Source organism: Mus musculus, chromosome 10 (genome assembly GCF_000001635.26).
Source record: "Mus musculus strain C57BL/6J chromosome 10, GRCm38.p6 C57BL/6J".
In the NCBI taxonomy this organism is placed as follows: Eukaryota; Metazoa; Chordata; class Mammalia; order Rodentia; family Muridae; genus Mus; species Mus musculus.
The window spans coordinates 50683903-50696634 of NC_000076.6; the positions used below are offsets into that span (position 1 = coordinate 50683903).

Consider the following 12732-nt stretch of genomic DNA (forward strand, 5'->3'; position numbering starts at 1 on the left):
CATATTTGGCTAGGAAAGAAATGCAGTTCATGGTAATTATGTTTAATGTATCAAGAAATACATAAGCTTTTCACAAAAACTGTGCCTGTTTATATTTTCCATAGCAGTGTAAGAGTTTACATGATACACATGTTTAAACAGAATAGTGCAATTCAAATCAGACCTGGAAATACCTCCATTTCCTTGGCGACCCTCGTCCTGTTTCTTTGTAAAAGTGCAGCTATTCCGCTTTCTATGAAATAGCTTTTGATCTCATCTCCAAACCCAAGAAATAATGATACAAAGCATCTTTTCATTGCTTATTGGCCATTTGTACAGTATACCATCTTCCAGAAAAGGTTTTTCAGTACTTTTAAGCCCAGTTGAATTTACATCTTGCTACTTCTTATAACTGTTACCACACACATGGTTTGCAAATAAGTCTGTCATTCTGTGGCTCTCCTTTCCCTCATTTGATGCTGTTTTTGATGCACAGAATTCTTAACTTACTGTCTAATTTTTCTATTTCTGTTGCTTGCTTTTATTATATTTAGGAAACTAGTGCCAAATTTGGGGACATGGAGAGTTGCTTCTGTTTTTCTGTTTTCCTCTATGAGTTGTATAGGTTTAGCTTTTAAATTTAGCTCTGTTTTTCTTTTCATGTCAAATATTTTGTAGATGGTACAAGGTAAGAATACAGTTTCACAGTTTTGCATGTAGCCTTTGTTTTCCTGGCACTGTTTACTGAAGAGACTGTTGTTCTTTCTTCGTGGAAACATCCAAGCAGATGGAAACTATTGTCCATCATCATCATCATAAGTAATATAATATGCATTGATTTCATCAGAGTTAGGATAACTTGTCCATACATTCAAGCTATGGATGGACTAATGCTCCACACATAGAGAATAAGCAGAGGAAATTATCTTTAGTAGCGGTTCCATTGCCAGTCATCCACTGCTAGTGGATCTGTCACCATTATTGATGCTGGATATTTAATGGTCTTTATGCATCCCTTTTGTGCTAGATGAAAAGGAGGTCTTCCAATGAAAGAATGGATAAAGTAGTAAGTATGACTAGATTTTTTTTTTTTTACACACATGGTTAAACAATAAAAGCAATTCAGATTGGGCTAGAAAAAGAAAAAGATTCCTAGACAAAATTAAAAAGCCAACATAGGCTTTGTGAACTCTTTTGGTAGGAAGTAGACATACTGAAAGCCCACTCATATATTGCTACTTGAAGGCTAAAAGACTGTATCTGCAACACACACACACACAGTTTAAAAATAATATACTAGGAACAAAATCTAATAATCATTCTTTAAGTCAGTTTTAATTTCTAAAATATACTTTAATATATCACATATACAACATGAAGAAAATGAATGAGTAAAAAGAACATGGAGTATGTGTTTTGTTAGTCAAGCACTCCTGGATACAGAGCCTACTCTGCAGTACGGTTAATATACCCAATGCTGTTGAGTTGGAGAAAACTGATTTTCTCTTTCCCAACAGGTATCAGTTGCAGATCACTTCTTGACTAGTGGTTGTACTTTGTTCCTATTTGTTCTTCTCTTTGTTGGAATTTTGTCTGGTTTAAATCTGTGTATGCTGTTCTAGTCTCTAAGTGCATCAGCCCTGTTGTCTCTGGAAGAAGCTGTTTTCTTGGAGTCACCCACCACTTCGGGCTGTTACAGTCTTTCTACCTCATCTTTTGCATAGATCCCTGAGCCTTGAGCGAAAGGGTATTATAAAGACATCCTGTTTAGGGTCTAGCTCTTCTAAGTCTCTCCCTCCCTGCTTGTTGTCCATTTGTGGGTCTTTTTGTAATCCTTGACTATAGGAAGAAGCTGCTCTGATGAGGATTTAGTAATGCAGTGAATGATTGTTATAACTATATATCCTTATTGTATGTCACTTATTGTATGTTTACTTGGAATAATAGCAGCTTTTCCCCTGGACTCGTGACATATTTAGTCTCAGGTTCTTGGCCCCATTAACAGTATCCTGTATGGGTTCTGTGTCATAGAACGGGCCTTAAGACAAGTAAAAAGTAACTGGTTACTTTCATAACATTATGCCATCATTGCACAAGTGGAGTATATTAGTAGGCAGGTTGTTTTTATACCTTGCAAAATTGTACATAGTACCTTTCAGCTACATGAACACTTAGTATGGATGAAGCTCCTATTGGGTATCAACTCAATTTCTTCACGTTTGAAGATAAAAGTAAGTGGTGTCTTCAGCAATAGGTTCCTTTTGTCAGGTGCAGAGAATAACTGATAAGCATTGGCAATTGCCGGTGATGTTTGTTGAAAGAGAAGTCTATGGGATGCCTTTACCAGTGACTCAACAGAATGTAACTGACTCCTGGCACTGAAGGTTTTATTAATAGTGCATGTATATGGCTGGAACATTGTTTCCTTCATTATATAGTAATTATACTTTAATCATTTGATATATTTATACTTTATATTTGTATATTAAACAGGTTCTACAGTAGTAGGTTTCCATATGGTTTTTCAAAAGGTGTTAAGTGTTAGTTGTTCCTCCCTCTAGTCCTTGCCTCCCCATCCCTGTTCCCATTTAGTCCTTCCACTTTTATGTTCTTTTGTCCCTTTGTATACTGTATTCTATTTCTTCTTCCTTGGAAGATCCCTTCAATTCTTCCTGGCCCATTACTAACAGCTCAACAAAACACATATCTAAAGCCAAAGGCTGCCATCCACATATAAAACAAAGCGTTTGCCTTTCTAGGTCTGGGTTATCTTACTTAGGATGGTTGTTTCTAGATCTTCATTTACCTGCGAATTTTATAATTTCATTTTTCTTAAAAATTGAGTCAGCTATTGGATGGATCACAGGGCCCCCAATGGAGGAGCTAGAGAAAGTACCCAAGGAGCTAAAGGGATCTGCAACCCTATAGGTGGAACAACATTATGAACTAACCAGTACCCCGGAGCTCTTGACTCTAGCTGCATATGTATCAAAAGATGGCCTATTTGGCCATCACTGGAAAGAGAGGCCAATTGGACTTGCAAACTTTATATGCCCCAGTACAGGGGAACGCCAGGGCCAAAAAGTGGGAGTGGGTGGGTAGGGAAGTGGGGGGGAGGGTATGGGGCACTTTTGGGATAGCATTGGAAATGTAAATGAGGAAAATACCTAATAAAAATATTTTTAAAAAATTGAATAATTTTCTATTGTGTAAATATACCACATTTTTATTATCCATTATGAATTGATAGACACCTAGGCTGTTTCTAATTTCTGGATATTAGGAATAGAGCAGCAACAACTTGAATAGCATTTCTGTAGTTAGATGTAGATGTAGGATACATAGGATATTTACCCAAGTGTAGTTGGATGTTGTGGAAGATTGGTTTTTAATTTTTTAAATGATTTTTAGAGTGGTTTATACCCCAGTTTATACCCCAGCCATCAATGTATAGATGTTCTCCTTTTATTGCATCCATTCCAGCATCCACTGTCATTTGTTTTATTGATCATGGCCACTCTGACTATTGTAAAAATGAATCTCAAAGTAGTTTATTTTCACTTTTGCCTTAGGATCTCAAACATTCTTTTAGTTTCTCTCCACTATTGGTGTTTCATTTTTTTGAGAATTCTGTTTAGTTCTATGTCTCATTTTTAATTAGGTTATTTGTTTTCTTGATGTTCACATTTTTTAGTTCTTTGTAAGAAATTCCAAACATTTCTATTAAACTCAGGAATGGGAGAGGATATCTACTCCAAACCTGTTTATATAATATGTATAGTCTTAACTAGGGCAGTAAAACCACAGAAGGAGATCAAGGGAATAGAAATAGGAAAGGAGAAAACCATAGTGTCCTTATTTGGAGATGATACGATTTTATGTCTTAAAAAAAGAACAAGACAAAAAAAAAACCAAAAGGAGTCACCCAAGGAAATTACACATGTTAAGTACTTGTACAAAATTTAATAGCCTGAGAAAGAAATCAGGGAACTAGTACCTTTCACAGTGTGTGTGTTTGTGTGTGTGTGTGTGTGTGTGTGTGTGTGTGTGTGTGTGTGTGTGTGTGTGTGTGTGTGTGTAAGAGAGAGAGAGAGAGAGAGAGAGAGAAGGAGGGAGGGAGGGAGGGAGGGAAAGATGGCTCAGTAGTTAAGACCACAGAATACTCTTCTAGATGACTAGGATTCAATTCCCAGTACCCACATGGCTCACAACCATCTTTAACTCCAGTTCAGTGGGCTATGACACTCTTTTTTGGTCTACATAGGCACTAGGTACACAAATCATGTCAAATGTACATTCAGGCAAAACACACGTACATAAAAATAAATAAGTCAGTTTAAAAATAAAGTTTAAAATTTCAAGATATATTCACTGAACTGGTGGTAGATGTATTTTAGGATTTATTTTGTTTCTGATAAAAGGTTTTCCTATGTGCTCCAGTTGGGCTGGTACTCACTCTACCCACCAAGTTAGCATCTAGCTCACAATTCTTTTGCCTCAGCCTTCGTAGTGCTGAGATTCCAAATGTGAGTCGGTAGATGCAGCTTAATAATAGGTGATAGTCACATCTTTCCTCTTCTCTATTGATTTCCATTACTTCCAAAAGTATGCAGATGTCTGTCTTCATCCATCTTTATTACCAGTGTTGGTTTGTTGTTGTTGGTTTGTTGTTGTTGTTGTATGTTGTTGGTTTGAGAGCAGTAATCCTCAGTGGGTAGGGTGATACTTCAGTGTAATTTATTTTGATATTTCTTCAGTGACTAATGATAGTTGGATCATTTTATGGTATTCTTTATATTTCCTTTTTTAATACATAGTGGTAAAGTATCCCATAATCTTGTGGTCTTCAGTCAGGAAATAGCCATCTACTATTTTCTTTGTTTACACACTAGATCTCTGCTTTCCATTTGTTGTCTCCTTAACTGCATATGGTTTTATCTAATGGCCATCCAAGGTCCTGTTTTTGTTTTTGTTTTGTTTTGTTTTTGGAAGCTTACATACATAGTTCTTTAGTATCTCTTAAATTGCTAGTATAATGCTTCCAGTTTTGCCATTTTGTTGTTGTTGTTGTTTTTGTTGCAAGTTTGCTTTGGCAGTTTGATGTCTTTTACACTTCAGTATTAAGTTTAGAATTCTTTTTTCTAGTTCTGAAAAAAAAACTATTATTTTATTAAGGATTGTATTGAACTGTTAGTCATTATGAATAGTGTAGACATTTTAATAATGAAAGTTTTACTTGTAACATAACTGAGGGGATAAAAACCTTGAAGAACAAAGAATTATCCTTTGCACACTTTCGAGATAATGTAGGCATGGGTATTTTCTGTGGTTTTGGTCTGTGTTTTGTAGAAATTGTTATTTCTGATGGTATGGTAAGGCAGAAGTGGGGTGTGGATGGTAAATCTAAAGTGTTCATCTCATGTAGGCTGGGAAACAGTAAGAAAAGAGACAAGAGAAGAGTTCTGCTTTCCCCTGTGAGAGTCTACAATTTCCCAACAATTCCACAAGTCCCACCTCTAGTCACAGTGTTAATAAGCATGCAGGAGTACCCAGCTATAGGCTGATCTCTTAAATCTTAAGCCTTTGGGGAATATAGTTTAAGGTGAAAACTACAGCATTTTACTCCAGGCTTAAGTCTTTTACCCAGGTCACCATGCAAAATGGATTCTATCCGTCTGCAATATAATATGCAATGCTTAACCATTCCAGCATTGTTTGAAAGTCTATGTCCAAATTCTCGTTCTACTTCCAGGCAAAATTTAGTTGTCCATACTTGTAAAAATAAAAATAGTAAGTTATAACCCCAGAATATAATCTTAAATATTCTCATGTGAAAGTCAAGGAACAGAAAAATATGGAAGGCTGAGACTATGATACAAATCATATCAATTTTTCATATAGACAGATGACCTTTCTTAAATTTGGATGTGAGTAAAAGCATAATGAATGATGCTTTCAAGAGAGAAATGTACAAGCTGCACTCCAAGTTTTCCTGAATACATTCATTAGCATGTAAATCACTTCATGGACCTATAATGAATAAATCATGTTGCTGAATTTTAACTTCCTCTTATCAGGTTTTTTTTTATTTCAATTAAATGTTGGCTAATTCAGAAATTGGAGATTTTCCTTTGAAACATTAATAATAATTTTTATTTGATGGTTTCCAGGCTGCTAGTAAGTTTCATCTTAAAAAATTGAAATGTTAAATAACTTTCTTTTCATCATTTTAGGTGATGGTATTTGTACATGCTCGCAATGCCACTGTAAGGACCGCTATGTCTCTAATAGAGAGAGCAAAAAATAGTGGCCAAATTTCTTGCTTTCTACCCACCGAAGGGCCAGAGTACGGACATGCATTAAAACAGGTGAGTGCCAGGAGACACAGGAACCAGTGCACATGATGTTTGTGGTACACAGGTCTCAATTGAAAATGTATAATCTGAGAAGGTAATGTTAGAGTCATTAACTTGTGAGACTTAATCTTTGTACACATTTTTAAGTTAATATTAGTTAACTAGTTGGAGTTTCACTTTCTATGATGGAAACACTGTAACTAAAAAGCAAGTTAAAGAGGAAAGGGTTTATTCAGCTTACACTTCCTCTTTGCTGTTCCTTACCAAAGGAAGTTAGGACAGGAACTCAAACAGGCCAGGATCCTTGAGGCAGGAGCAGCTGATGCAGAAGTCAAGAAGTGGTGCTGCTTACTGGATTGCTTCCCCTCACTTGCTCAGATTGCCTTCTCTTTTCTTTTCTTTTCTTTCCTTTCCTTTCCTTTCCTTTCCTTTCCTTTCCTTTCCTTTCCTTTCCTTTCCTTTCCTTTCCTTTCCTTTCCTTTCCTTTCCTTTCCTTTCCTCTTCTCTGCTCTTCTCTGCTCTTCTCTGCTCTTCTCTTCTCTTCTCTTCTCTTCTCTTCTCTTCTCTTCTCTTCTCTTCTCTTCTCTTCTCTTCTCTTCTCTTTTCTGTCTTTTCTTTCTTTTAATTTTATTTAACCTTCTTTTTTTTACACTCCAGATTTTATCCCCCTCCTGGTCCACCCTCTGGACTATTCCGTATCTCATCCCCCACCCCCACCCCCACCCCCCACCGCCCCATGAGGATGTCTAGCCCCCATGCCACACCACACCTCCCCTTTCCCTGGGGCATCCAGTCTCTTGAAGATTAAGTGCAACTTCTCTGACTGAGGCCAGACCCGGCAGTTTATGTGTTGGGAGCCTCATATCAGCTGGTGTATGCTGCTTGGTTGGTGGTCCAGTGTCTGAGAGATCTAGGGATTCCAGGTTAGTTAAGACTGCTGTTCTTCCTACAGGGTTGCCATCCTCCTCAGCTTCTTCCAGACTTCCCTAATCAACCACAGGGGTCAGCAGCTTCTGTCCATTGTTTTGATGTAAATATTCGCATCTGACTCTTTCAGCTGCTTGTTGGGTCTTTCCAAGGGCAGCCATGATAGGCCCCCTTTTGTGAGCACTCCATAGTCTAAGTAGTAGGTCAGGTCTTAGGGCCACCCCATGAGCTGGATCCCACTTTGGGCCTGTGGCTGGAACTCCTTTTCCTCGGGCTCTTCTCCATCTTTGTCCCTGCAGTTCTTTCAGACAGGAACAATTGTGGGTCAGAGTTTTTGACTGTGGAAGGGCAACCCCATCCCTCACTGGATGCCCTGTCTTTCTGCTGGAGGCAAGCTCTACAAGTTGTCTCTCTCTACTGTAGGGCATTTCATCTAAGTCCATCCCTTTGAGTCAGAACAGAGGACCATCCCAGGGATAGGACCAGCCACAATGGGCTAGGCCCTTCCTCATTAATCACTAGTTAAGAATATACTTTAGGCCATCACTGGAAAGAGAGGCCCATTGGACACACAAACTTTATATGCCCCAGAACAGGGGAACGCCAGGGCCAAAAAGGGGGAGTGGGCGGGTAGGGGAGTGGGAGTGGGTGGGTATGGGGGACTTTTGGTATAGCATTGGAAATGTAAATGAGCTAAATACCTAATAAAAAATGGAAAGAAAAAAAAAGAATATACTTTAATGAGAAAATGTCTCTTGTGGAGGTATTTTCTCAATTAAGGTTCCCTCCTTTCAGATAACTCTAGGATGTGTGTCAAGTTGACACAACACTAGTTAGCACACATAAAAAGTAAAGGGTTTCATTGGGTATTTTCCTTCAGATAAGTACCTTGTTCTTATTCATCTTCTAACTAGTGGTTTTTTGTTTTTTGGTTTTTTTGTTTTTTGTTTTGTTTTTTGCTGGTTGGTTTTGGTTTGATTGGTTTGGTTTTTTTTTTGTTCTTTGTTTTCTTTTTTGGGGGATTTTTGTTAGGCTTTTTGAGATAGAGTCTCAATTATCTTTTAAAGGGTGTGAATGAATAATATATTCATTTATCATTTCTATAACTGAAATGTTTATTTCTACCTTTTAAAATACAGCTCAGCTATAAAATGAGTTTGTATTTATAAAATATGTTAATATCTAGTGGGTTTATTTTTATTTTAAAATTTGATAAATTAGAATAATTTAACTTTCCCTCTTTTAGCTTCTAAAGTTAACATTGCCAAATATAGCCTACATAAGATCATTAGGAATGGAAAAAGATCCTGAGAATAATGTCTTACTGCTTCTTGAATATACAAAGGACTTTCAAATAGTGGGGCTATTTGCAACCTTGTTAAGAAAACAAAGCCTCTGGCTTCCATATCAAAATTTACATGCAATCCAAATTCCTGTCTCCCCATTACAATTTAAAAGTACTGCTCTAAGTGATTTGAATAGCAACAGTATCTTATGATTATTTTTTAGCAGATTTTTCTTTATGTCAATTTTACTGACAATTTTGATCAAGATAGGCCTTGGTGGTCAGGCACACCCGTGATTCTTAAAATGTTTTACGGCACAGCCAGTATTATCCTTTTATTATTTTTAGCTGTTTTCTTTTGCTACTGTAGACTGGGTAGGTATAATAGAAACTACTAAATACTTTTGTTCCTTACATAAGATTTCAATTGGCACAGAGTAATTATGTTCAAATGTGTTTGTGACAGGGTTTAACAGACTGTTAGCTTAGTGGCTATAAGCTTACAAACCTAATGCTATGCACGTTTATACGCCCTAGTATATCCCTTAGTCAGGGGTATCTGGAAGAACAGAACTGATAGGTTGGATGGATAAATGGATGGACAGACAGACGACTGGACAGACAGAAATAGAATTTGTTAGAGTAACTTGTTGAACTGATAGAATGTTTCTCTTTATATATTTATTAGAGTGGCTTACAGGCTGTGTGTGGTCTAACTAATCTACCAATGACTGTGTAACAATGAAGAGTCTAATTATCAGTCCAAGAGGCTTTATGTCTCAGCTAGTTTTCAGTGTATGCTGGAATTCCAAAGTAGTAGCCTTTAATGCCAGTGAAGGGACAGACTTGCAAGGGAAGTAAGGGTAAGGGCAAAGCAAAGAGAGAGCCCACTTCCTTCTTCCACATCCTTTGTATAGACTACCACCTGAAGGTATAGCCGCAATTAAAGCTCTAAATTCCCATCTCAAAAGATATAGATTAAAGTTATGCTTTGCCACTTCTATATTAGATGTGGACCTTCCTATTTTAAATGATTTACTTTAGAAAAACCCCTCACAGGTATACTGAGCAACTTGGGTTTTTCTTAATGCCAGGTATAGTAATGTTGACAACTAAGAATAACCGTTACACTGAGAGAATGTATCTCACATTTTCCACTTTAGTGACGTATTTCACATGTACTGCCTTAGTGAACATATCTCACAGGTACTGCCTTAGAAAAGGATATATTGTCATTCCAACAATGTAGGTGTCACCATTGTCTTTAAAGTTTTAAATTTTAACTCGATTTTTACACCTGATGCTTGTTTTGTAAATCAGATTCTCTTTCAGTTTGGAGCCATACAATGTATTCAAAAATTTTATCTCTTTTTATAATGCCCTGCTATATAGCATTTATTTTGTAGTTTGTGGGTTTTTGGGTTTTTTTTGGGGGGGGGATTGTACTTAAATTTATCAATCATGAGCTTGTGAGAATCTTTGAAAGGAAGCTTGCTATTCACAAGTCTTGTTTTATTTCTTTAAAAATCAACTCCATTGTGTTTAAAAGCCAAGACTTGAGAGCCACCCTGTTTACTTCTGGCTCCTTCCTAACTCCCAGTCCTTAAAGCTGCTTCTCTTGTAGATATTTCATTCTTACCATTTAATAGTCATAATATTGTTCAGCATTTTTGAAGTGCTTGCTAGTGCCAGGCATTCTTTTATTGCCTTTTTAATTTATCCAGTCCTCATGCCATAGTTATGTAGGTTTATACTATTCCTAGCCTTTGAAATGGCATGTCTGTAAGAAATTCACATACAGCATGAAACATTCTTAACAGTGTGCACTTACAGTTACTCACAAGTACCTATTCTGAAAAAGAAATAATACTGAGAATTTGAAAGTTTAGTGTAGTAAAATAGATACAGGTAAGTAGATGTGTACATCTTTAGTCGTTTTATTATATTTCCAAGTAATTTTGTGATGCTTAGTATTTTCACCCTGACCCAGTTGTTATTGGATTTATTTTTTGCAAGAATGAATGCCTTTATTTATTTTTTATTTTCAAGGAACATTGCCCTGTGTACCGCTGTCAGTCCTACATGTATTTAGTAATAGGTACCCCAAAATTACTTTGTATATACTTTCAATCCTAAAAGAAAAGCAACATAAGTGCTTTTGTTTTAATTTTCTCATTTGATTGGTATCATTGTATTTAATTTTAAAGACTTCTCTCCTGAAGCAGAGATGAAAACACAATTAAAAACAATGGTTTAATAATGAAAATATCTGTCACCCAAATGATTTTTTTACTTCTACAAGCACAAGTAAATACTTTGCCAGTGACTTTTAGTTAGGCCTTATTATCTTTTCCCCTCCTTTCTCTCTCCCTGGCTGAGTGGTCCCACTTCTCTCATAGCTCTTCTTTGCCACAGTGATTCCTTAACCTAAATCCTAACCTCTAACCCTAGTCCTAACTCTCTCTTGCAGTTTATGATTCACTGAGTGCCTTTGAAAGCACTTTGTAAAAATGAAATTAGGAGCTGGTCCTGGTGGTACATGCCTTCAATCCAAGCATCTGAGAGGCAGAGGCAGGTGGACCTTTATGAGTTTGAGGACAAGCTGATCTACAGCGTAAATTCTAGGTCATCCCGGACCACATAGGGAAATCCTGCCTCAGAATTCAAAATCACAACCAAAACAAAATAAGAGTAATTTAGTTTATATGTACGGACCTTTTTTCCTATTTGTGTACCACATGGATGGAGTACCCACAGAGGGCAGAAGAAAGTATCTGATCTGCTGAAGCAAATATAGATGGTTGTGACCCATCATATGGGTACTGTGTATCAAACATAGGTTCTCAGAACAACAATAGTGCTCATAACTGCTGAGCCATCACTTCTTCAAAAGTACTTCTTTATAAAGTTTTACTTTATATGACTATTTTAGTATAAATAGTTAAACCCAAAACAAAACCGTCTTGTCTCCCCTGATAGGATAATAAACAATATATATACAGTTAACCTGAATGTTATTCCCCACAAAGAGACTGTTAAGCCGGAAATAGACCTCGAGAAGGACTTGACACTTGTGCTTGTAGAAGTAAAAAAATCATTTGGGTGACAGATATTTTCATTATTAAATCATTGTTTTTAATTGTGTTTTCATTTTAAATTAAATGGATTCTTTTAGAATCATCAGATTTTGTCTTACATAAGAACTTGACTTTTTAGAGACAAAGTTTTTTCATATACACACACACAAACTTTAAATATTCTATCACTAGATTTAGTATTCCTATCCACTTATTTATTGACTACTTTCTCTTACTTATTGTTACTAATCTGCATCTAGGTTTTGTTTGTTTTGTTTTTAAGTATATACCATATTGAATATTTCTCTCAGTTGAAAATGGCCCATCATATGGAAAAACTAAAGAAACTAACTTGAAGTTTCTGTTGAACAAATTAGAGTAACATGTATCTGAAAGCTAATTTAGAGCATAATTTTATGACTTTATTTTCTTTTTATACCAATAAACTGTGTTTTCTTAGTCTTTGCTGAAGTAGTGGCAGCTGAAGTTGATTCAACTTTGTTATAAACTGTGATAGTATTAATAACTTTATTTTTGTTTTAACATTTTCATTCATCTATCACTATGGCCATGTAATATTAGAAATTTTTTTTAATTTCTGATTAGTAAAGAAAGATAGTAGGTAAAAATAAAATCCCTCCCTTTACTTTTAGTTTTTACTTTATGCATATGTGAAATATCATCTAATAGGTCACCAGCCTTTTTTTGTGATGCCAGGTAATATAGTAATTCTGCTGTTAGTTACAGCCATGTAGAAAGATATTAAAAGGGATATCTTGTTTGTTTTTAGTATTTTTACAGATAAAGCTATAGAAAATTACTTTAAAAAATTACTGCCTAATTAGTTGGGTTTTAGAAGCTTGACAGTAATCCCATATAGAATAAAGGGTTTGAATCTAATCAAATGTGGATTTTAATTTCACTTTCTAACTATAAATTTTAAATTTCACTTAATATTGCATGCAGTGGCAAGAGCATTTGTGTCTTGGGTTTTTCGATTAAAATGAAATGTATTATTAGTTCACTTGACTAAAATGAATGCTGTAAAAACTTGGAAAGAAGTGAGGAGGAAAATAATAGCTTAAAAGGATGAGGGCTACAACAGGAT

General features: G+C 36.0%; 1 protein-coding gene across 3 annotated transcripts in view; it reads left to right on the top strand.

The window, feature by feature from the left end:
• Positions 1-12732, top strand: part of Ascc3 (activating signal cointegrator 1 complex subunit 3) — a 258540-nt gene that overhangs the window by 91240 nt on the left and 154568 nt on the right. For all 3 annotated transcript variants that reach the window (XM_030245389.1, XM_030245388.1, NM_198007.2), the window contains one exon: positions 6213-6347. In XM_030245389.1, coding sequence (XP_030101249.1) covers positions 6213-6347 — 135 coding nt within the window. The remainder of the gene's footprint in view (positions 1-6212; positions 6348-12732) is intronic.